The sequence below is a fragment of the Acipenser ruthenus genome, chromosome 3 (assembly GCF_902713425.1).
Source record: "Acipenser ruthenus chromosome 3, fAciRut3.2 maternal haplotype, whole genome shotgun sequence".
Classification (NCBI taxonomy): domain Eukaryota; kingdom Metazoa; phylum Chordata; class Actinopteri; order Acipenseriformes; family Acipenseridae; genus Acipenser; species Acipenser ruthenus.
In genome coordinates, this window is record NC_081191.1 from 67,221,569 (window position 1) to 67,247,805 (window position 26,237).

The following is a 26,237-nucleotide window of genomic DNA, read 5'->3' on the forward strand; positions in this document are numbered from 1 at the left end:
AGACATCTCAACATGTTTTAACACATGGTGATGTCTGGGTATGTTTGGTTTTAATATTAATTTATATCTGGTGTAATTATTATTTATTTTATTTTTTGGGGGGGTGGGGGGGGTTGTGCTAAAAAAACAAAACTTTTTGTTTTTCCCGCCACAGCTCAGAGGAGTGGGTTTCACCTCCACTGAAAAACTGCATGACTTCTGAATCAGAAACCAGTGGCTGTGTGGTGAAAAAAAAGAGAAAGTGTTAAGCCAAATAAGGTCATCAAAAGCAATAGCAAATCTATGGACATTTTAAATATGACGTTGACAAATACAACAAAAAGTGATTCAGTTATTTAAAACTAGCAAATCCATTTTTGTATATTTAATTTTCTAGTGTTATTGTATAGTTCTAAAGTAAAATACATGTTCTCTTTATACCAGGAACAAAGTTTCGGTCTTGTTTTGTTCTTAAAAAAAGTCGATGCCTGGAAGAAACAGATTACATCTGGTGAACATTTTTGCAACATTGTGTACACTCACACATTTTCTACCATGTTTTTACAGTAGGTGTACATAATTTAAAAGTGGATTTTTTTTCCCCCATGAAAACCAATGTCAAAAAAAGAACGTACTTTTGAATGCCTAAGATACAATTTGATTTCTTTGTGTTTTAATAGTGATACCCCTCTCTGTGTGTCCTGTGTGAGGAAATCTTATTTTTTATTAAATGGAATTGTTTTTAAAACTTGTTTTGTATTTGTACTTTTCAAAACAAATTCTGCCTCTGTGGATTATATTTAGCAACCTTCCTCATGGTCTTTTGCAATATCTTCCAAATATTACTGCACAGTGTGCCTCAAATTAACCTAAGTGTTTCGGTGTGTCACATGTGCATTATACAATGTGCATAAAGGTGTATGCTGGTCATGTTACTGTTCACTTACATTTACTGCCATGGGAGGGTATGTTTGAGTCTAGCATCACGTACAGTCACCAGTTTGTTAAATTGTGCTTGTGCATGTGTCAGACGGATCTTATGCAGCATTAAAGTTATTTGGAAACAACAGTTTTACAGGAATTCAGAAAGTATCATGACACAGAGCATACAGAAAGGCAATTATGTTGCCTTTACATGCTTGAGAATTCTTTAGCAGTGTTGTAATATTTTTAGACCAGTGAGGCTGAAATACTGCCTATGCTGTGAAACTATAAAAGGGGAAGAGTGTACAAGCTCAAATTACTAAAACTGAAAAGTTGTACAGTATACTGTGTGAAACAAAGGTTATGTATTCTTCGATTAATAATATATGTCAATACTCAAGAAGTATTGGAGAGATAACTCATACTATAAAATGTGCAAAAAAATAAATCTCACACACCCCTCAAAAAATATTGTGAAACAAAACATGTGAATACATTTACAGAAAGGATTGCATGATTATTTGATTTTATTATTTGTTTTACACTTATCAGTCGTCCGGTTTAAGCAACAGCTATAACAGAAATATATAATTTAGAATTTATTCAAAACACTTTTTTTCCAGCTTATTTTAGGATACAGATGTTCTTAAAAAATAAAATAAACTTGTTTTGATATCTTATCTATTGTTTTGGAAAAGGTGGTTTCTTCCTGATGGAAAATTCTGCCCTCTACAGTGGAGTGGTGAAAGACATGTGAGTGAGGCTGTCATTTGAAGATTGTACAGTCAGTGGACTTTTGTTATGAGTTTTTCCTTCAATGTGTTTTGCACACCCAAAGCTGCACACTATAGAAAGTTGATTAAACCAGGTTATGAAGCTCTATTTTTTAATTGTGAAACGTAATAAAAATTGTCACGCCAGTGTTTTCTGTTTGGTGAAGCAATTAGCCAAGGATGTAATTTTATTTATTTATTTATTTATTTATTTATTTTGGTCAACATTTTCTACTTACTGGTTAAGCAAAAGACAACAACAAGGGAAGCACCTGATGTCTCACTTTGGTGCAGTAGCCTGTCTTCAGCATTAAAATAGCATTCATAGTTTTATATTGGATGTATTTTTAAATTTACCTGTAAATGCCAATTTTTATATGTCATTTTGTGTAATATTTGTGTAAATGTGCCAAGAATTGCTGCAATAATGTGGGTGTCTAAAGTTATAATGTAGTATTATTGTTATAGTGTTAGGATATCAAATCATGTACTGCATGGACTCCAAATGTATGTATTGGTCTATATTTAAGTACTTCCATACAGTGTTGGGGATAAATACTCATTAATGTATAAATGGTGCATCATATATTTCTAATTGTAGTAAAATATGCATTTTAAATTGAAGTTCAGTACTGGATATTTGTTTGTATTTATCCATTTATTTATTTTTTTGCATGTAGAAGTAACCACTTTTATAAAGACAAGACCACCATATATTTAATTTGCTAAAGTAGACTGCTCCCTGTTGGCAAATTTGATGCAGTTTAAGTCACGGCATAATATATGATGTCAGGATCAACAGCATACTTTCTCTTGAGACATGGCCATGAAGTGGTCAAAATATTGTAAAAATGGACAGATTGGAATAGATAGCTAACTTCATGGTATTAACAGTGTGACATTTTCTCAGTACTGTACACGGTCAATTATTTACGAATTATAAAACTACTCTACTGACCATTATATTTTTTGTGTTGTAATTTTAACATCCTTATAATCACCCCTCAGACTTGGTGACCTACCGTACCCATTATGTTGTTGGTTTACAGAAGCATTATTAATACACTGATTAACTGATCATGGCCTTGTGTACAGTATTCACAGGATGGTTTTATGATGAGGATTGCAATACAGTTTTTGTAAGTCACCCCTTTATCAGGGGTGACTTACAATTGTTACAAGATATCACATTATTTTTTCATATAATTACATTATTATTTTTTTACACACAATTACCCATTTATACAGTTGGGTTTTTACTGGAGCAATCTAGGTAAAATACCTTGCTCAAGGGTACAGCAGCAGTGTCCCCCACCTGGGATCGAACCCACAACCCTCCGGTCAGGAGTCCAGAGCCCTAACCACTACACCACACTGCTGCCCTTTTAAAGCTTTTAAAGTAATGATTCTACCCTTCTTTAGGAAAAAAATCTAAATAAACGAGATGACTGCACTTATTATCTTGATGTTCCCCCCAACGGAACACAGTTGTGAAATCATAAAGCATTTCGGGAATCTATGATCTTGGCATTGAGGCTTTTTAATTACTAGGCATAACTTGAAAATCTTGTAGAAAAGCACAGGACATTCAGTGTCTGACTTAAATCATCTGCTTTCTTCAGATTTATAATTTTCAGTACTCTTTGAACAGTGGTTCACTCCGTCTGGGATATTTTCCAAAGGAGGATAAAAAAAAACAAAAAAACAGATTGCTCTAATGTTGTGTTTTAATTAACATGTTTGATCAACTTTTTCAATCAAGAGTACCCCTGTTTTTCATCCATTTTGAATGCTGCCTCACCTTAGCTACTCCCTTTTGGTCACCTGGTCAGTAAGGGTCTCTCATGAGTGATAACCAGTTGGAAACTGTTTTTTCTTACCTCACTCACAGGAGTGCAAGGACAATGTAGTAAAGATTGGCAACTATGAACATTTAAAAAATATAAATTAACAGCTTGAGTTTTTTTAGAGGGCTTCTACAGTGCGTATGCCTGATTTTTTTCTACTAGGAAACTGACAGTTATGCATTTAAAAAAATCGAACAAACCGAGTTGGAGCTAGTAAATCAAAAATGTGTTCATTGCAGTACAGATTTACAAAAATGTTTTAGATACGTAATACCATCATCTTAATATGTAGATAAAAGCTCCTTTACAGGCGATTGTGCCTTAGAAGGACTCATAACACAGATATTGACCTTTTGGGCTATGTGGAAGGTAATACTTTTTTTAAAAATGATTTCTTTTCAGTTGATGAAGCCTGAAACGTTTGAAAAGTGTAGCATGTTTTATGGGGAAAGGGGGGAGCTTTTGGTGCTTTTGTGAAGTTTGTTGTGTGCCATCTCTACCTTGGTGGTCTAAAGTCTGGTAATCTTGGGATATAGTGAGCATGTATTTAGATTCAAGTGTTGCCCACCCCCTGTATACTTACTGTGTTTATTATACAGGGGTCTTAAAGGCTATGATTTATTGAAGAAGACAAGTGTAATTTCACTATTTACTGGTATGCATGTCCATTGATCAATGCCGACTGCTGGAAACGAAATACTACAAAGTACATTGTTCTTTGTAATTGTAGTGCTTTACTCATAAACTGCCATATGACAGGGCTACTATCTGATACTGCAGAAAGTTGCCAATTAAAAGGTGGAATAGATTCTATGAAATCTATTGCTGATTGGTTTCCCCAATACCCCACCTCCTTCAGACATAGTTTTTTTCTTCAGGGACTATGTCACTGTTTCTAAATATCCCTGCACCCTACTTGGAAGCTATCAGCTTTTGATCAAATTGAGCTGGGACAACAGGAATGCAATTCTCAACAAGGCAAGCAATTTTCCAAGGTCATGACTTTTCCTTTGAACACTTATTAGTTGACCTCACAAAAGCTTGAAAAAAAAGCAGCAGATGGTTTGTCCCACCCACTGCAGTTACTGTAAGTGCTATTAAATATAAACCAAACACTAATGATACCATCATGACCAGAGCAATAGTGTCAACATTCTGCTGTTGTGGTTATGTGTTAGTATGATGAGACATAGTAATTTGGTTGACCAAAACCAATTCAGAGCCAGACTGTGGTAGGACTATCTGCCAACACAATCTCTTTTCCCAAGTTAGTCATGTAGGACTTTTCCAACCTTTTCTGACAGTTTAACATTGTCTAACATTGTAATCCAGATCTGTTAGACGTTCAGGGACAACTTGAAATGATTCTGAAAAATTAAACTAAAATACGTGTATTAAAAATTAAACGAAAAAGATTCAAGAAAAAAAAAAGATGAGCATTTAGTTTTAAAAAGTTATGTGTAACTGTACAGCAGTATAGTATATAGGCCTACTGTAACTTCTTTAAAATACTATGTCGCAGATACTTTCTATATTTTTTTTAACAACCAAAAGGAATCTAAAGATCTGATGAAGCTGTGTCCAAAACATATATTTAGAATTCTGCGAGACAATGTGATTTTATTTATTATTGTGTTTGTTTTTTTAAGGGGGGGGAGGGGAGCTGGGGGGGGGGGGGGGGGGGGCGCTTACCCCCTGTGGACTGGAGTTTCACGTCACATCTAAATAGTCAGTAATTACTCCGGAACTCCCAGAAAGTAATTCAGTCTATACCTTGTTTGAGAAAGAGGATCCCCTCTCTCCTCTGAATTCCTGCATAACTTAATCCTTGAAGTTGATGAACACACTACTCTGGGAATAACAAAGCCACAACTTTTATTTATTTCCAATTGATATTATGTATGTGAAGATTAAACTTCTAAAATGAAACAAATGCAGACTGGAACAAGACTGAATCTACTCATCTTTTGTATCCTGATCAGTTGTTCGTTGATTTATGCGACCCAGTCCTCTTCAAGATATAACATATTTTCTACAGGAGCTGCTTATTCTGGTTCTGCAAGAAGACCCAGTAATGGAAACAAGTAAGTACGTTGCTGAAACATCATCTTATTTATTTAGTTGAAGAAGCATTGAAATGCAGCATTACAATACAAGTAGTGGGCGAGATACAATAATGCCGGTATCTTTATTGTAAGTCAATAATACTACCTACTCATACACGCCAATAGCTATTTTTAAGGTACCGGGATTTCACAATGCATTGGGTTCTTATTTTCTGCTTGTGCTAGTCAGAACTTAATTTAAGGAGGCCATTAGAACAAGGCAACTCATGATGAAGTAATAACTACGCATTTGAACAATTGGAGTTTTATTCTAGTATCTGTACCGTTTGAAAATAATAATTTCTGAACAAGTGTGAGTTACCCAATTCTAGCTTCGTTAGGACCTAGGCAATTATGTCAAGGGGATAAGGGTGGTTACTATAGTATCAGCAATAAACTGTTAGTCACGCTTTAATAAAGTACATATAATGCATGAACGAGAATATGATTTTGGCTACTAATTTAAAATCGCCTACATCAGTAAGTTTTGCATGTATCCTGAATTGATGCTTCATTTCAATTCAATAGGATTTAGGTTAGTCCACGCACAATTTTATGTTAGGCTACTTTGTACAAGATGTATCCAAATTACTTAACCCAGCAGTTACATCAATCTGGAAACCGTAATACAATGTCTTATTTTAAAATTAAAGGAAAAGCGAAGGGAATTCAACAAATCTGCGGAAATTGCACCCTGCATTGGAGGATTTTACAACTGACGCAATTTCGAAAATGTAAATCGGCACAAAGAGGCCAGATAAAGGCGTTTTAGCCATTTCTGATTAGGTTGACCAGCAGTCAATGATAGCCTCGGCAGACTAAGGTTGATTTAGCTTAGTTTGACGTTTATTGTTATGGATTGAGTGAATTGAATGCTATTGTGAAACAGACCTCACTATGTGTTTTTTGCTTTCTTCTTATGTATAATAATACCAGTGCACATCTTCTTTTTTTAAGGAACTGGTGTGCACATATAGTATATAAGAATGTGACCTGTGCTGTGCTGGATGGGATAGGACGTTATATGCAGGAAGAGTAAGTATCCTTTGAGAATACTGGGTGGAGATGTCTGGTTTTTTTTTTGTGTGTTTTTATTATATTGGTTATGGAAACACTGGAGAGCTGCGTGACTCACTTGTGGGTTACAGAATGAGGGCGTGGGAAGGAAAAGGACGTCCTGACTTATTGCTGTTGTTGTACAGTATCTTTTGTCGCCTATAAATCTAGTTGAAATATTACAACACATTTTATTTTATACACAATCAGCACATTCATTAGTTCAGTTCTTCCAAGGAGTCAGTATGGGACAGTAAAAAAAATGTTCTGCAAGGTATGCCATCTGGAGTTTGTTTAAATATTGGGTTTTGTAGCTGGGACATCCTGGTAACCACCCCTCTTCCACTCTGTAGTTGTATATTACACACTTTACTTTAAAATGATATGCTAAATTTAGGGATTTTATGATATGCATTAGTGTTCAAATGATTTTTGCTCTTGATGTAATGTATGTTGTTCGAGGGTAACACGAGCACAGACATATTTATAAGGATACTATTTTTTTTTTTTTAATGTATAGAAATAACACATTGGTCAAATTTTGGAAATCACATTTCCAGTAACAAACTAGCCCTATGCTTCAGTGACCAATCCTGGTGTATTGGTCTACTTAAGCAGTTTATTTATTAATCTGCTCAGTGTTCACATATGCAGCCAACTAGCTGTACATCCATCCATCCATTATCATTAACGGCTTACTCCTTTACAGGGTCACGGTGAGCCACTGCCTAACCTGGCATACATAGGGCGCAAGGCGAGACTACACCCTGGACGGGACGCCAGTCCATCGCAGGGCACACTAGCTGTACATTATTATGCAAATAGGGTTTCAATGATATGCCCTATGTTTCATAAATCAAAAAAGTCTGTAATATAAGTGTAGTCTCAATTGCGAGTGACAAAGCACTACATGGTTTGAATCGAAATGCAACATTCTTAATGCTGATAACGCCTCTTCACACCAGCTCCAGGGCAATGGGGAATCTCTGATCTTCTTTCAGTTTCAGATTTAGTTTCCCAGCCATCTAAGACTTAAAAAATGTATAAATATTATTTGCTACTTTACATTACAACTTTTGTTAACCAAATAGATAACAGCTGTTAGGAGTAACAAACTGTGTTTATTTTTTAATTGAGTGTATTTTTTTGGCTTTAATATTGTGTTACGTAACAGTTATGTTTTACTACTTTATACTCTTCAATCTATTTAGGTGATGTATAAAACTGTAGAAAAAGGTTGTATTACTGATATAATATGCGATATATAAACTATGATATTGTGTGCTTTACACAAAGCAAATAACATTGCAAAAATCTGAGGTCATGTTACATGAAGAACAGAGGAGTGAGGGCAAGATTAATCACCGAGCGGTAACCAAGCTACAAAATGGAGGAATGCAAAAGACAAGGTGGAGAGGAGATATGAATAGACGCTTGACTTGCCTCACATCAGAAGACTATCAGTCAGGAAACGGTAGAGGCTGTAGTTCAACAGCGGGCAGAGGATAGCTCTGATGCTACTGATGAGGACTTCTATTCTTTATAAAGTGCTGACACCTAGAGTTAATTTTTTATATACAACATTTTTTTGACAGTTTTGTGATTAAAGCCAGTCTGTTATAACAACCATGTATCAGTAGGAACAAAGAGAAGTGTAATGCTGGTTAAGCACACTGAAAGCTGTCTTTTAACATTGTGTCTTGTCAGTTAATATCCTGTCGCTGTCATGGGAAAATGTCTCTTTTTCTTTTTAGATATCAAACTAATCTCCGGCCCACATACAAGATTGCATACAAGACAGTTACAGAACTGGAATGGAAATGTTGTCCTGGCTTTAGAGGTGCTGACTGTAAAGAGGTCAAAAAAGGTCCACCAAAACAAACCTCCCTGGGACCAAATAGAGCTCCCATACCAATACAACATGGCTCAAGTAAGGCATTTCTACAACCTATTAAAGTATTAATTGGCTTGAGACACAACGGTAATCACACGGTAGAGCCTTCATCGGCAGGTACTATTGCTTCAATAAAACAGAGTACATGGCTGCTTACTAATAATATGTAAACAATACAAAAATATTGCAAGTGGTAGACAGGTCAGGTTTAATAAAGCGCTCCCACTCCACGCCACAGGTTTCAAGGCCATCCAATTAGGGTGTCATTAACAGTTTGTGTAAGTTCCTGTTAGGATCCGGGTGGCCTGGTTCTGGCATGTCAGTGGTTTGGCTAAGTTAGACACTGGTTCATGACGTGTTTGAAGCTTTGCATGCCCAACTGTAACATACTATAACTGATTGATCAATTGAATGCAATTACTACAAGCTGGATAACCCTGGCTATATACAGTTCTATGCATCATATGTTTTTTTTTTTTTTTACTGCAGTACTTCACAGCACACGCTTCCTTTATTGACATTGACATGCTTTAGAGACTAGTCATAGTATGTTTCATTATGGGAGTTACTTCCTTTGAGACATCTTTTTTCACGGTCTAATTGACTGCATCTAAATGTTTATATGTGTCTGTTGAAGTATTCAGAACATATGCCAATTTGGAAGCATATAGAAATGTTTGCGCTCTTTGCACGTGTTGGCTTGAAGAAATGCTTCAGGGGCTTTTACGATCCTGTAGAAAATAATGCCATTTCACCATTTGCATTACATTTATGATTAGTTTATGTACAGTTTTTCAATATTAACAATGATTTTTTTTTTTTTTTACTTGCAGTACCAGATTCAAAAGTGGCACCCAAGGATAATCAAGGAGAGAAAATAGAGCAGCTGGAGGATGAGGTGCAGCGGCTTTCCCAGACTGTGCTTGAACTGCAGTCTGCCATTACAGGGATGAATGATAACCTAAGAGTGAACATCCAGGAGGACACCAGCAAAATGCTGGTGACGCTGTTAAACAATCTAAATGTGCCTGACAGTGCCCTTGGAGGGGAGACTGAAAGCATTCACTTACCAGGCTTTGGGTATGGCAGAGAGCAGGATGGGATGGAAGCGATCAAGTCTAAGCTTAATGATGTTTCGGACACCTTGACGAGCAAAAGTGTCATGCTGGAAGACCTGAATGGGAAGGTGAATGGCCATGATGGCCAGTTAAGACAGCTCATGGAGGCTGTCCGTGGCCCTCCTGCTACTGCATCATCTTTTGAAATTCATCAGGCATACATAGACAGCAAGTTTGACACGCTAAGAGCTGAGATGCTTGAAGGAATTGAGACACGGGTGGCCAATCTGAAGAATTCCTGCGACCACAAAATACTATCTGTGCAACAAGAGTGTGAAGATCAAGAAACCAAGTACCTTGGATTAACAGAACTCTTAGAGACAAAGGAGGCTGATCTGAGGAAAGAGATCAGTGACCTCAGGTCTAAAATGGAGGAATCACAAGGGACTGAAAAGACTAATTGCTGTAATTCGGGTTCCCAAGTTAAAGACCAGACGAATGACCTTGATAGAAAGGTCCAGCGCATTGCTGAAGCCAACATGGCACTCAACGCAAGGTTGGACAATGAAGTGGCGCGTTTCACAACGCTTCAACTGGAAGATATTTTTGCTGAACGCCTTGAAGACCTTGAGGCTAAAATGAATATCACTGAGAAGAACTCCGAAGTGCACTGCTTTTACATAGAAGAGAAACTCAACATACATATTGCAGAAGAGGTGGATGGTCTGAGGGAATTGCTGGATGAGAGGCTGAAGTCTATCGAAGACCAGTATGGCAACATGCTTGTTGAGTTAAGCAATGGCTCCTCCAATGGATTAGATATTGACTTGGTATCTGCAATACAGAGTGAACTGGGATCCAATAAGAAACTGTTTAACAATGAGATTGAACGTCTAGAGGACAGGCTAAAAGGAGTGGAGAAACTCTGCTTTGCAGAATGCAAATCCAATACAGAAGGTATGGAAAATGTCCTAAGCAATTTAGAGACCTTCAATAACAAGTTAAATGACGTGCAATTGAAAATAGATGAAAATTCAGCAAAGCTCAGAACACTGGACAGCAATGTCCAGAAAGAGATCAGGACAGTCCATCACAACCACCATAACATTAGGGCAATTGAGAGAGAAATCAATTCCCTGAAGGATAATGTCAATGGTTTAGATGGTGCTGTAAAAGGCCTAGGGGACACCATGAGTAAATACACAGTAGATCTGTTGCACATTAACGCCACATGTGGACAGAAGGAGCACATCCTAACGGGAGAGGTTAGCAAAATGCAGGAGGCACTGGACAACCTCTTCTCCCAAAATGTCTTAAATAGTAGTGAGGTCAGCGAGCTAAAGAAAAAGCTGGACCAGCTAAGAACCCAGGTTAACAAAGATCTCAGCCAATGCAAAGAAAGCACCCAAGGCATCCAGAAGGAGGTCTCCAATGTGGATGGAAGAGTGAGCAACATTGAGAATGTGTGCAGCAAGCTGGATACTATATCTGGCAGCCTGCAGAGGATCAAAGATGGCCTCAACAAACATGTTACCAGCCTGTGGAACTGCGTTCACCAGATCAATGGAACCATAGGGTCTCATTCCAAGGACATCATTGGACTGAAGGATTCTGTACTGAAATTCCAGACTCAGGTCTCTGACATCACTAACAACATTAAGGAATTGGTGCAGATCGTTCCAGGTAGGTCCTGCATTTACCAGCGTTTTGCTTTCTTCTCGCATGTCAATTAAGCCAAGTCTTCATTTGTGATGTTGCTACTTAAATCACAAGCAGAGCTAACAAGACATTCTACGTTTACTTTTATTAAGTAAATGTAGAATTGTTGGTGAGCAGAAGCCTATTGTTCATAGTAGGAACAAAGGTAGCTCATTTGTATCTATGGACAAATACACACGTTTTGGGAATTCTACTAACACTATACATTGGTATACATGTGGTCAGGGTAAGGCCAATTATATCCAGTGGATAAAACACAAAACCATTTGTCTTGGTGGTTTCCACATTGCTTGTCTTTGAAAAAAAATGTAAAGTACTGTATGCTGAACATTAATCTGTTACATCAGCCTGATATAAAATGTAATTCTTCAGTAAATAGAAAACTACATATATAGGAAATCAATCTATTTGATCAGATTAAGACGTCAGAAAGAAGTGCCAGAAACTATTGAAGAAAACATTTTCTGCTATGTAATGTGTGACGCCCATGTGGAAAAACGATGTTGCATATGCAGGGTGCGGCCAGTTTATTCATCCTTCCTGCTTGCAGTAATGCCGTGTTCTGCTTGACACAGCTTGGTAACAACTTCAAATAGGTATTTGGTTTATTGGGCACCAACTAGCTCCTTCCAGGCTACATCTTGTTTATAGCCAACTAACAAACAGCTGCAGGGTATCCAAATACATTTTAAAGGACAATGGATATTCTTTGGGGAAAAATAAAACATGCACTACACTCCCAACACTTCTGTGGCAACTTGTGTTCCAATACATGTTGAAGGCAAGAGTCATGTTATGTAATATTCAGTATTTATGTAATTATTTAACAAAATTATATTTTAAAATGATTACTGCTTACAGTTTATTATGTATTTCCTTAAACTGTACAGCATATACTATGGTAGGTAAATAAAAGACAAGTGGTAAAAGCATATTATGCCACAGTTTTAAACAGCACTCTTAGTCTGTGCTGGACTGCCAATTATTATTATTATTATTATTTATTTCTTAGCAGACGCCCTTATCCAGGGCGATTTACAGTCGTAAACAAAAATACATTTCAAGAATCACAGTACAAGTAATAATACAATTAAGAGCAAGATAAATACAATGACTTTGGTTCTAGCAAGTACAAGTATGACAAAATACGATTCAATAACGGAGCAGATAACAGTGTCAGTGATAGTTACATCAGGATATAATTAAATACAAAATACTACAGATTAGATAACACTTGTCAGATTACAGTACTCTACAGGATTAAATGCAGTAAAATAGGGGGCAGATAAGAGCAAGTAAAGCGCATTTAAGGAAGAGTGATAAGTGTCCAGAGGGAAAAAAAGAGGAGTTCTACAGGTTCTGTCTGAAGAGTTGAGTCTTGAGGAGGTGGTCAGGGACTGGGTAGTCCTGACATCTGTAGGAAGGTCATTCCACCACTGCGGAGCAAGGGTGGAGAAGGAGCGGGCTCTGGAGGCAGGGGAGTGTAGCGGAGGTAGAGCCAGTCTTCTAGTGCAGGCGGAGCGGAGAGGTCGAGTGGGGGTGTAGGGAGAGATGAGGGTCTGGAGGTAGCTGGGTGCAGTCTGGTCAAGGCATCTGTAGGCTAGTACAAGAGTCTTGAACTGGATGCGAGCGGTGATCGGGAGCCAGTGGAGCGAGCAGAGAAGTGGAGTAGCGTGGGCGAAGCGAGACAGAGAGAACACCAGGCGGGCAGCAGAGTTCTGGATGAGCTGGAGCGGACGGGTGGCGGACGCAGGTAGGCCAGCCAGGAGGGAGTTGCAGTAGTCTAGGCGGGAGAGTACCAGGGCCTGGACCAGGAGCTGGGTGGCGTAGTTGGTGAGGAAGGGTCGGATTCTTCGTATGTTGCTCAGGAAGAATTGGCAAGTGTGTGCCAGAGTGGAGATGTGCTGGGAATAAGAGGCAGGGGTCCAGGGTGACTCCAAGGTTCTTAGCTGAGGAGGAGGTAGAGAGTGTGGTAGATTCCAGAGGAACGGAGATAGAGAGATCAGAGGAGGGGAGGAGGGAAAGAACAGGAGGTAAGATTTAGAGAGGTTGAGTTTGAGGTGTTGCGAGTGCATCCAGGAGGTGATAGCAGACAGACAGGTAGAGATACGGGAGGGGATGGTGGAGTCAGAGGTGGGGAAGGAGAGGAAAATCTGAGCATCATCAGCATAGAAATGGTATGAGAAACCATAGGATGCTATGAGGGGGTGTAGAGAGAGAACAGGAGGGGACCCAAGACTGACCCTTGGGGGACTCCTGTTGAGAGAGGGCGAGGTGTGGAGGTTGCTCCATGCCAGGTTACCTGGTAAGTGCGGTTGGAGAGGTAGGAAGAGAACCAGGTCAGCGAGAGAGGATAGTAGAATAGAGTGATCGACAGTGTCAAAGGCAGCAGAGAGGTCGAGGAGAATTAGGACAGAGGAGAGAGAGGCAGCTTGGGCAGAGTTTAGTGAGTTAGTGACAGACAGAAGGGCAGTTTCAGTGGAGTGAGCAGAGCGGAAGCCAGATTGGAGAGGGTCGAGAAGAGAGTGGTTGGGCAGGAAAGCAGAGAGCTGGCAGTGTACAGCCCGCTCCAGGGTTTTGGAGAGGAAGGGTAGGAGGGAGACAGGATGGTAGCACTGGAGGGAGGTGGGGTCGAGCGTAGGTTTTTTGAGGAGGGGAGTGATAGAGGCTTGTTTGAAGGCAGAGGGAAAGAGACCAGAAAGTAGAGAGGTGTTGAGGAGGGAGGAGATGAAGGGAAGTAGAGCAGGAGCAGCAGCTTAAAAGAGGTGAGTGGGGAGGGGGTCCAGGGCACATGTGGTGGGTTTGTGACCCTGGAGCAGGGAGGTCAGAGTCTGAGAGTGGAGAGAAGGTGGAGAAGGATAAATTAGTACTTTTGTACACTCTTATCTAGATTTTCTTAATATTACTGATGTGATTTTCCTGGCCAACAAAGAAGCTTACTGTGTTTGTGTTAATTGAAAACAAACCTACCCAGATATATGAGTGTGACCTCTTCCTACAGGTCAGCATTTATTCAACCTGAAGGGTAATACAATATTCCAGCTAATAAACTAGTAAGGAAGCATGCGCAAAGGGTGGCAGAGGGTCACTGCTATTTCATAAACAGGGTGGATAAAGTTAAAGCATCACATGCTTGGAAAAAGTATGTAATGGGGGTTACATACTGAGGCTGGAGTTGGCTTAATTGAAACCAGGCTTTATCTTTCATAGATTTCATTGTCAGTATAGAGACCCCTTAGTGACATGGTTAATGTTTAACTCGCTGTGCTTAATTGGTCAAATATACACACTTGTTAGACCTCATTTACAGTACTCCAAGTATATATTTTTTTCCGGTAGAAGTTTAACTATATTAACTCATGTTGAAAAAATGCATTGAAACAAAGTCATTATAGACTATCAGTCATATAAATCACACTTGTATGATTCATAATAATTATTATTTATTTCTTAGCAGACGCCCTTATCCAGGGCGACTTACAATTGTTACAAGATATCACATTATTTTTACATACAATTACATTATTTTTTACACATTATTTTTACATACAATTACCCATTTATACAGTTGGGTTTTTACTGGAGCAATCTAGGTAAAGTACCTTGCTCAAGGGTACAGTAGCAGTGTCCCCCAGCTGGGATTGAACCCATGACCCTCCGGTCAAGAGTCCAGAGCCCTAACCACTACTCCACACTGCTTCTTAGTGGCTAGAGGCAGCATTAATAGTGATTTCTAATTTATACAATGTCCTATTAATGTTCAATCTGATGTAGATTGTGTATGTATTAGACCCCAAGACATTTAGGAGAAGCTTGTGGTCGACCAAGGTGTCATCAGCATCAACAGTTCAAAAAGGATTTTAATATAATTAAACAAGATCAACATACAACAAAGTGATCATATGCTCCCAAGTGGCGCATCCAGTAAAAGCACTTGCGTAGAGTGCCGGATGCGTCCTATAGTCTGGACGTCGCGAGTTTGAGTCCAGGCTATTCCTTTCCCGACCCAGGACGGGAGCTCCCAGGGGGCGGCGCTCAATTGGCCGAGCGTCGCCCTGGGGAAGGGAGGGTTAGGTCGGCCAGGGTGTCCTCGGCTCACCGCGCACCAGCGACCCCTGTAGTCTGGCCGGGTGCCTGCGGGCTTGCCTGTAAACTGCCCGAGAGCTGCGTTGTCCTCTGACGCTGTAGCTCTTGGGTGGCTGCATGGTGAGTCCGCAGTGTGAAAAAAAGCGGTCGGCTGACGGCACACGCTTCAGAGGACAGTGTGTGTTCGTCTGCGCCCTTCCGAGTCAGCGCAGGGGTGGTAGTGGTGAGCTGAGCATAATAAAATAATTGGCCATTCCAAATTGGGAGAAAATAATAAAAATAATTGGCAACGACTAAATTTAAAAAACAACAAAAAAAACAACAAAAAAAAAAAACACAAAGTGAATCACATGCAGCTCTTCAAAAGGTCAACACAAACTTAAAAGCAGTTTGGTAAAATGTGATAATTTTCTATAATATGTGCGTGGGGGGGGGGGGGTTCAAAGGAAACTGTTGTGCTGAAGGAGTAAGTTATAATTATAGCTCTGTTTTCTAAGGATTATAAAGTTGAATCTCCCCTCACTTCTTCTACTCCAAACCCCGAAAGCAGACTGTTATCTTCTTAGCAGATGAGCTGCTGCACAGCTTTAGCCAAAAGTGTTGCATCATCCTATAGCATTAACTAATTTTGCTCTTAAAGTCGAATGAAACGTACTGAATAATGTTACGTTAACATACTGAATTGCATACCGCTTTGTAGTTTTCCCATATAAAAACTGAAAAAAATTTAAAATGTGACATTTCGAAATCTAACTTAAAATACTGTACTACTATAATGGCTTCTGGTAGACTGTTACAATATCATTTTGTAGTTTCTTTAGTTACATAATGTTGAATAAAATATCTAAAGTATGTTCATATAGTTTTATTTTTTATGTCTCAATCCTAAAATTCTAGGTCATGCTAAAATTTTGGCTATAGCTGTATACAGATTACATCATGATCACTCATTTCCCTCGAGTGCCTCGCATTACAATACACAGTTTATTTCAGCTCAGCTGGGGAATGAAAACACCCCCACCTACTTAACATTGCCAGTGATTTCCAACTGCAGGACTGTTTCCAGTCTCAAGCAGATGTTAACTTTACAGATGTTGGCACGTAAAAGAGCTTGTATTTAAATAAAAAAATAATGTCTTCGATTTCTGAGCACATTCTTGTTGAGATTTGTGGCTGATGTTTCCTTTCCATCATGTTGCTCTTTTTTTTTATAAGATCTTTGATTTTCTTTCTGTTTTATGAAGGGGACCTGCTGCATTAAATGTGGTTCTTCGACAAGAAAGAAGTGCAAATCTGGAAAGTCAAGGCTCCATATATTAACGTATAAAATAGAAATATGCCACTCTACATGATTAGCAAAATACACATTCACTAGTTCTCAGAAATACTGCTAAAGTTTGCATATTTCATAATATTTATTTATTTATGATTTTATAAAAAAATAATTACCTGTTACTATCAATAGTGTAACTTTTTAGCCAGGCATTTTAAAATTACAAATGCTTACCTGATAAGAATGCTGACCACAAAGATCTGAGTGGGATGTCAGTTATCTGCGTGATAAGTTTAAAAGACAAAGTGAAATATACTGTAGGCTCAAAGTGAACACATGTCCCATGGTGTAAGGTTGCAGTGGGGCCCAGTCCTCAGAGGCTGCCAGCAGGGCCTGTCTTCTTGCTGAGCTGTTTAATCAGGTCCATATGATCATTGGGTTTTTATAAGCCAAAAGGATTGCCTTGTCTTTTGGCAATGAATCCAGTTACTTCTGAAACCAGTAGGACTATATGTAAGGTAGTTTACCAGATTGACACTGAATTAACCATCCTTCAGCATATGTCATGCTTTACCACACTTCTTTTCGTTTTACAATACTAATCTTTGCTTTACGACACATTGATATGCTTTAAGCATGCTATACAGCAGTAAACCTTTTTATTGTTTGGTACTTTAATAGCATACCAGCATACCCTAAGCTGGTTTCAGACCACAATTAGCACAAATTTAGGACCTTACCAAAGGTAACACTAAGTAAGTGTGGTTGTGATCCTTAGTTAATGGGGTACTCAGGGCATTGGATTCTTGTAACTACTAACACACTGGATTTTTAGCCATGGTTTTTAATATATTTTCTTTATTGCCTAACAGCCAGCAGGCACCCCTTTAACTCAAGCAACCCAGCTCTTCCCTGGTTTGAAGAAAGATAAGATCCTGTATTTGCATTCTGTGTCAAAAGCAGCTACTATTTTCCTTTAATTTCTGCCAGCTTCAGTATAGGGAAGCCCCATACTTCGAAGTCTGAAGTCCTTCTGAGGCCTACAGGCTTACAGGACGAGGAGTTTATTTTTTGAGGTCTGGATCTTGGCCAGTTTCACGTCCCACTACCAGTTATCGGTTTATATCTTTGGAATAATTAATATAAAAGCAGACTTAGAATCAAACCCACTACCAACACTAAACACTAACACCTCTGAGCTATGTCTATGCATAAGATTACACATAACAAAGTTGGGAAATGTATTATGTTTTAATTTGTAAAACACTACTGAAAAAGTTACGAAATTAAAGTGGAGTAGCCAATTGCTTAGAATGGTGTGACACATCCAAATCAAAGTTTAAAAAAACATTTTTTCTGAACAAAAGTCATGACCCGTTGTAAGACAAAAATGTTTGACAAAGCTGTACTGAAGAAAACATTATTGAAACCATTCAAATTCAGTTGAAAACTAACATTAAGTTACATTATGTGTAGGGATTCAAGGAAATGTATGCACATGGATTAGGGAGTGGTTAACATGCAGAAAACAGAAAGTACTGATTAGAGGAGAAACCTCAAAATGTAGCAAGGTAACCAGTGGAGTACCACAGGGATCAGTATCAGGTCCTCTGCTATTCCTAATCTACATTAATGACTTAGATTCTGGCATAGTAAGCAAACTTTTTAAATTTGCAGACAACACAAAAATAGGAGTAGTGGAAAACACTGTTGCAGCAGCAAAGGTCATTCAAAATGATCTAGACAGCATTCAGAACTTGACAAACACATGACAACTGACATTTAATAGAGAAAAGTATAAGGTACTGCACGCAGGCAATAAAAATACCATATGGGAGATACTGAAATTGAAGAAGGAATCTATGAAAAAGACCTAGGAGTTTATGTTGACTCAGAAATGTCTTCATCTAGACAATGTGGGGAAGCTATAAAAAAGGCCAACAAATTGCTCAGATATATTGTGAAAAGTGTTGAATTCAAGTCAAGGGAAGTAATATTAAAACTTTACAATGCATTAGTAAGACCTCATCTAGAATACTGTGTTCAGTTCTGGTCACCTCGCTACAAAAAGGATATTGCTGCTCTAGAAAAAGTGCAAAGAATTATTTCCGGGTTTAAAGGGCATTTCATATGCAGACAGGCTAAAATAATTGAATGTATTCAGTCTTGAACAAAGAAGACTACGCGGCGATCTGATTCGAGCTTTAAAAATTCAAAAAAGTATTGACAATGTCAACCCAAAGGACTTTTTCAACATGAAAAAAGAAAAAAGGACCAGGGGTCAAAAGTGGAGATTAGATAAAGGGGCATTCAGATCAGAAAACTTTTTTACACAGAGAATTGTGAGGGTCTGGAACCAACTCCCCAGTAATGTTGTTGAAGCTGACACCCTGGGATCCTTCAAGAAGCTGCTTGATGAGATTCTGGGATCAATAAGCTACAAACAACTAAATGAGCAAGATGGGCTGAATGGCCTCCTCTCGTTTGTAAACTTTCATATGTTCTTATGTTCTTATATCATATTAATACTGGCTCATACTGTATGAGCAGATTTTTTTATTTTTTTTTGCACTTTGTTTATTTTGCTCTGAGCACTAATTTTCATCATCTATCTGTCAATAAATATATAATAAGTCTGACTGGATCTTTTAATTGCAGCATAATACCAGTGCTTTGCTTCACAGCTAGGTTTAACCCTTTTTTTCACCACTTGCAGAAAAAGGGGATACAGGTCTCCCAACAATGCCAAGAGCACCAGTTCGTCCCATTACTCCCAAACTACATGAGCCAGTCCTTCCCAGACAACATGTGCCTGTCATTTCCAGGCCACATGTGCCAGTGACCACTAGGCCACGTGTGCCCGTGATTCCGAGACAACGTGAGGTGGTGATGGAGACTGGGGAAGCAGGTCCCCCAGGGACAGTTCTAAAGAAAGTGTCCGTTCTCCCTGAAGGCACTGATAGATTTATGCCAGACTTGAAGGGGTTTGCAGGAGCACCAGGTAAGTGAAAAAACTGAGCTACATTTTAGTTCACGGTTGATAAAGTGTACTAGCATTATATTATAAGGCTGCAGAAGGAACAGTACAAGTTTTAACAATAAAACACACATTAAATAATTTACTCCAGGCACAGATAGGATCAGTTTATTTGTTATGAGTACTGTAGTTTATTCCTAGTTATATATTGTTAAGAAAACCAAATTGTTTTATACCCCTGTGGCCGGGTAGCATATACAATGAGACTCCGAGACCATGAGACCAAAAAAGCTGCAGTTTCAGTGCTCATGCGCATATTATTTACAATACAAAATCCCACACTACACAACAGCATCATTAATTCTAAACTAACCCTTTTTAACCCCCTCCCTGCCAACCCAATATTCCCCACACCCCTCAGAAAAAAATGCCGTTGTTTTTTTCCTCAAAATAGGACCACTACTTCATATTAAAGCTCCACACACATTCAAACCAGTTAAGCAGAAAAACACTAATAATGTGTATTCTCCCTTGGGATATAAAGTTTTAAAGCACTGTTCCCTTTCAAGTACGAAATGTAATCATTACTGAATGGGTATTTACCGAATCCTGAAAACTGCATACCAAAGCTGCTCTTTGAGTCTGATGCAGTCATGGCCCTGTCCCCGAGGGCACAAAAAGATGTTCACAGATCTCAGCACCGTTTTTCCTTTCAGGACCGGAGAGTCTTGTTCAGTACTAAGTACTTTGTTGCTTCTATCTGTATATATTCACATTCATTGTGTTTTTACACAAATTATATGTGATATCAAACTCATAACTGTAATAGTTTTTTTTTACTAATTATGCATATTGTGTGCATTTCAGCCTGGTGCTCATTGCATCCTGCTGCAGCCAGCGCTCGAGTCCCTCCTTCCCAGGGATCCAGCAACATAAGTCAGATGACTTTGTGCTGTCACCCACAGGCTGCATACCTCTGGATGGAGTTTATTTGATTTCTCGTTTTGCTAATTTGCCCAAATACGAGACATTTGGCTGCATCCTCACCCCATGGCACTGTGCGAAGGGAGAGTGGCCCAGGCAGGAAACCATCCTCAGATGGAAAAGCTCTGGGCAGCTGTTTCCCACCAAGGAACTGTTCCTGCAAAATTACTGCAGGAACGTTCTGCGCCACCTACCCCACCTGTCCCCTTGGGGCCCTAGGGCTCTACAAGCACAGATTGGTCACAGGAGGACACACTGTCCATCACCGCCTGAGGAGGTGGGCGAACAGGAGCTGGTGTTCCTGTCTGAGGATGTGGAGTCTGACAGCACGCTCCTGCGGTTAAGCTCTCCCTGTCAGCAGAGCTTCTAGCACTGATCAAGAGGGCCACTGCAATTTTGCAAGTGCCCTGGCCAATAGTAGGGGAAACAAGGCAGTCAATTTTCGACAATGAGCCTACCGCCTCCCGTATCCCTCCCAGATTTTCTTTTTTAATCCAGCAACAGATGTGAAGCAAAAGATCACCATACTCAGCAGAAACACCATACTCAGCAGAAACGTTGAGTTGTGTTTGAAACTGATGGTGTTGTAGGGCTGTAGCTCGAATTGAGTCAATTATTTTTACAACAGGAGTCATAACGGACAAATCCCATTGCTTTGCTGCAAAGTTCCTTTTCATGTAAAATACAGTGCTAGTTTAGGGAAACGGGAAATCGGGGTCTGTCTTGCAATATGCCATGAAGCCCATGTGACATCCAGTCATTGTGGGGGCTCCATCCGTTGTTACTGACACAAGCTTTTCGAGCGGCATGTTCTTTTCTAGCAAAATAATTTTTAAGATCATTATAAATATCTACCCATCTAGCTTTTAATTGCAATAATGTGAAAAACTATTCTTTCACACTAAAGTCCTCGAACACCATTCAAACAAATACAGCCAGCTGAGCAGTGTCACTCGAGTCAACAGATTCATCACACTGTATTGAATAAAAAGGTCTTTAGGAGGTGAATACCCATTCGGTAGTGGTTACATTTCTATTTCAGGGAACTATTGTTATAATAATAACCTAATGATTTCTTGATTTGGCCTCAGTATTTCAGTTAGTAAAAGAGGCTTTCCTTACACATTCTTCTCCAAATCACATTCTTAAACTACTATTTTATGTTTTAAAATGACAAGGAAAGAAAAAGCAATCTTATTGACTTGCAAGTATTCCAACCTGTGCACATGAGTCACCATACCATATGGCTAGGACCAATACACTTGTCAACCAAATTACTTTTGAGAGGTGATGTGGGGTTGGGCCACAATTTTACATGATTTAGCACACCGAAGAGTGTTCAAATATGGTGCAATATCCTCACACCTAGGCTTTTGAAAAACATTGCTAGGCCTGGACCATATTTAAACACTGGAGTGTTATTGCTTTCTTATTTCTTTCTTCATATTATTATACATTTAATCAACTCTCTCTTTTCCACATAGGTTATCTTCTTACTCCCACGTTTTATAAGCCTGATGTTATGCCAGGTAAAATGCATTTTCTAGTCAATTAGATTCAACATTTACCCTTTGATTAAAAATGTTAAATAACTTTGATCAATTCTTTATTTTTCTATAGGCCGCCCTCCTCTTAAGCCCACATCTTTTAAACCTAATGTAATTCCAGGTAAAGTTTGAAGCGTTTTTTTTTACCTCTGCTACTCCCCTACTAAACTGTTGAAGCACTGCACTGTAATTTGAAATGTATTACTAAAGCAGATACCCCTCCCTCAACTGAAAAATAAACACTGAACTAAGCTGCAGGTTAGAAAAAAGGACTCTGGGGTGGTATGTCTCCCAGATGTTAGTAAGAGATGGGAGGCTGTGTGGTCCAGTGGTTAAAGAAAAGGGGCTTGTAACCAGGAGGTTCCCGGTTCAAATCCCACCTCAGCCACTGACTCATTGTGTGACCCTGACCAAGTCACTTAACCTCTTTGTGCTCCGTCTTTCGGGTGAGACGTAATTGTAAGTGACTCTGCAGCTGATGCATAGTTCACACACCCTAGTCTCTGTAAGTCGCCTTGGATAAAGGCATCTGCTAAGTAAACAAATAATAAAAAGCTAAGAGCACCTGAGTTATTATAATGCCTTCAGCAGTATCAGACAAGGTCCGTTTACACAACAGAACTGCAGGGGCTAAGAAAGATTCACAAAAGATGTTAAAAAAAGATTTTGTAAGGGTCACAACTACCTGATTTATATCTATATTCTATTAATTGCAGTGTATTGAATGTCTCCTGAATGAACATGCTTTCTCTATTTGTAGGCAGCAGCTTTGACATGGCAGAGCCTTTCTCCTTTTCTGCGGGTCTCACTCAGAAGCCCTTCCCTGGGGACGTGGGAGTGATCCGCTTCAACAAGGTCCTCGTGAATGATGGAGGCCATTACAACCCACGCACAGGTAACAGTGCACCTGAAGAGGAAAGGGGTTCATTGTAACAGTGAAAGATAGACGCAGAATCAAGGCTGTATGTGAGGTTTCCAGTTGTATTTGCTAAGCTAATATGGTGAAGGTTGAAATACATTACCAATAGGGCTGTGCTGACTGTTTACTTTGAATGAATGCAACAACAGGATTTATTTCTCAACCTATGTAAAGTTAAAATTGTAGTTTAAGGTTGGAGAAAATTATGTAGATGTATAGTTGTATGTTATTTTAGGCTGTATTGGTGTGCTTGATTTAGAACAAACTATGAGAAAGATGACACTTCTTTTTTTCCCCACACGTGTTCTCAAAGAAGCTAGTCTTTTAAACTTTGTTTTATGACACAGAGTTCTTGCTTCTCTAAGAGAATAATACCTTGTTGAGTAATGTTTACCTATCAAGATATCCTGCAATAGGCTTTAGATATAGGGTAATTGCGTGTCAAATCAACCAAAATCCAGGAAAATCCCTGCCTCAAGATTTTGATTTTGCTTATGCTTGGTGTAGTGGAAGATACAGGTCAGATTTGAAACCAGGCCAAATATTTAAGCTCAATGCTGAAGATTTGCTGAGATACACCCCCTTTTGTGATGTATATCATTTTGGAGTGATTTTGAGGATTTAAAAATTATATTTAGAATGTCAGTAGCCTATGAATTATTCTGTACAGATAGCCAGGTAGGTCTTTTGTAGAATTTGTGCAAAATAAGTACCACCACTTTATTATTTCTGTGTTGCTGGGGGCCTTAACATTGAAAAATTGTCCAATTGTCAAATTCCTGAGTGATTTTTAAGTGCATGTTCCTTCTAAAGTAGAAGAGATATCACTTTCAAATTGCTTAGGTGTGCTCACTCAGTCAGATAACGCACTCTAGTGTGCTAAACTGCATATCGCATTGACTTCAGTTTTATTGCGGAGAGTTCCGCGCCATATTTTGCCATTTTTATAGCTGGTTTTGGCTACCGCTGTACTCACGTAGGATTTTTACATTAAGATACAATCTCTTGTTTATTGCAGGTATCCTCACTGCCCCCTATAGGGGTCGGTACCTGATCAGTGCAGTTCTAGTACCAGAGCGGGATGAACGTGTGGAAGCTGTGCTGTCCGTTTCACACGAGAGTGTTATTCGTTTGGATACATCTGGCTACAGAAAGGAACTGCTTGAATACAACAAACCCAGTCTGGGGCAGAAGGCCTGTGGAGGCACCGGCACGTTCAATGTGATTCTTAATTTGAAACAGGGGGATGAAGTGAGTCTAGTAGTGACAGCAGGCAAACTGGCGTACACACGATCAAATGAAATCTTATCCACTTATAGTGGAGTGTTTCTGTATCCACCCCCCTCCCGCAAATAACAGAAAACAGTGAACTAAAACTTTAGATTAAAAAAAAAAAAGCTAAGAATTTTTTTTGGAACCTTAATATATTTCTATATAACCTGTATGTGTCTTTCTCTTTATCACTTGATCCTGTTTTGCCAAAACACACAGGTTGTTTACATGTTGAAAGTCAGTCGCAGAGTTTTGTTGCCATGCTAATGACAATGGATTGTAAGCAACCCCATAGTTTCCAAGAACCGCTGTACTACTGAAAAAGTGTTATGCTGTATACTTATTTAGTGTCATACATACAGTCATCCGTCACATATCTGCCCTAGCCATTTATCCACCACGATCAACCTCTTCAGCAATGTTAGTTTATTATTGAACAGAGAAGATTAGTTCAGAGATTGTAGATCCTACCAAAATTTTCGTGCACTGATTTGCATGTGCTCTGTGCGCTGTCACTGCTTGTAGTGTCACATGAGCTGTTCAGTGTGTTGATATGTAAATAATCCTGTTCGCCTGTGGGGCGTATCAACTTCAACCTCCGTTTCGATCTCCTGCCTGTCACTCAGCAGCAAATGCACGCACCCACATGGCAGATGGCTACCCTGTCACAAGCATTAATACCCTGTATCTTTCTAAACAAGGGATTTAGGAGAGCTCTCTAATAAAAGCTGAATCCCAAAACAATAATTGTGTGAATATAGTCATTGTTACAGCTGTGTATAATGGTATTTAAAACAGGATTCATTCATCCACCTTTTTACATATCCACCCTTACTCTGGTCTCACCACAGTCGGATATGCGACAGATTACTGTACTGTATTTGGAAGAGACCACGTGGATGCAAAGGCAGCAACTAAATTGCAGAGTTGTGACTGTTTCAATCAGGGGGTTTCCATGGAAGGGACAACTCCTGTGAACTGAAGCAGCATGTGTATATTACTTCAAAACACAGACATCTTTGTTTGTTTATTACATTACAATGGATGTTCACAATAAATGTATTTAGACTATTCTGATTTCAAAGAAATACATAAATGCAAGATGTCCATTTTTCACTTTGTTACAAATGTACTGTAACAGATTTTTATATCTATTTCCAAAGGGCAATATTGTATTATTATTGTAAATTATACATGTCACTATTGTTAAATATAATTGGGAAAAAAAAATGGTATCCCTTTGAATTGAAAATCATGTCACTGATGTCTTTACATTATATATATATATATATATATATATATATATATATATATATATATATATATATGGCTTTTTTTAACTAAGCTGTGCTTTGGGTTATGGATGTTTCTGTTTTAAGCAGTGTTTAAGCATATTAATGCAGTTAATTAGAAACAAAGTGAGTAATTTAACAGTACAATGACAATACAAGAACAGAACAAAAGAACTGGTCTTACCTATTCAAAACAGTGCATGATTTTTACAGTGGAGCCCAAAAGTATTGACCCCTTCCTATCTCAAGCTCACATTGATACTACCACTTGGAGCATGCGTATACTAGAAGTTTGAGGTACACATGAAAATTCTTCTCAACACTTGTAACATTTCGATTACGCTAAAAATTATTGTTTAAAACATCAATTTAAATTAATCTTAATAACTTTTGAAAAATATCAAATATTTTCTTTTATTCTTGCTTTTTTGTTAGGTTTAGAACTGCAAGACAAAAAAAAACACAACACTATTGCAAATTGAATGATTTTTTTCACATTCATATTTTGCTCATATAGGTCTTAACGTAACTG

The 26,237-nt window shown here is 38.7% G+C and overlaps 1 protein-coding gene across 1 annotated transcript; it reads left to right on the forward strand.

Moving 5' to 3' along the window:
• Window positions 1-5,266: 5,266 nt before the first annotated feature.
• On the forward strand, window positions 5,267-25,678 carry LOC117435442 (EMILIN-2-like). The gene is made up of 9 exons (XM_034058592.3): window positions 5,267-5,607; window positions 6,586-6,663; window positions 8,439-8,614; window positions 9,412-11,319; window positions 19,431-19,715; window positions 22,160-22,204; window positions 22,296-22,343; window positions 22,983-23,117; window positions 24,160-25,678. Exons 1-9 carry the CDS (start codon window positions 5,447-5,449, stop codon window positions 24,495-24,497), a joined length of 3,174 nt encoding a protein of 1,057 aa, XP_033914483.2. The 5' UTR covers window positions 5,267-5,446; the 3' UTR covers window positions 24,498-25,678.
• The last annotated feature ends 559 nt before the right edge of the window (window positions 25,679-26,237 follow it).

Excerpts from the sequence above, each read along its gene's own strand:
- LOC117435442 (XM_034058592.3), top strand. The coding sequence starts at position 5,447 with ATGAAACAAATGCAGACTGGAACAAGACTGAATCTACTCATCTTTTGT. Across the intron at positions 5,608-6,585 it reads AGACCCAGTAATGGAAACAA|GAACTGGTGTGCACATATAG; the intron begins GTAAGTACGTTG and ends TCTTTTTTTAAG. Across the intron at positions 22,344-22,982 it reads TAAACCTAATGTAATTCCAG|GCAGCAGCTTTGACATGGCA; the intron begins GTAAAGTTTGAA and ends CTCTATTTGTAG.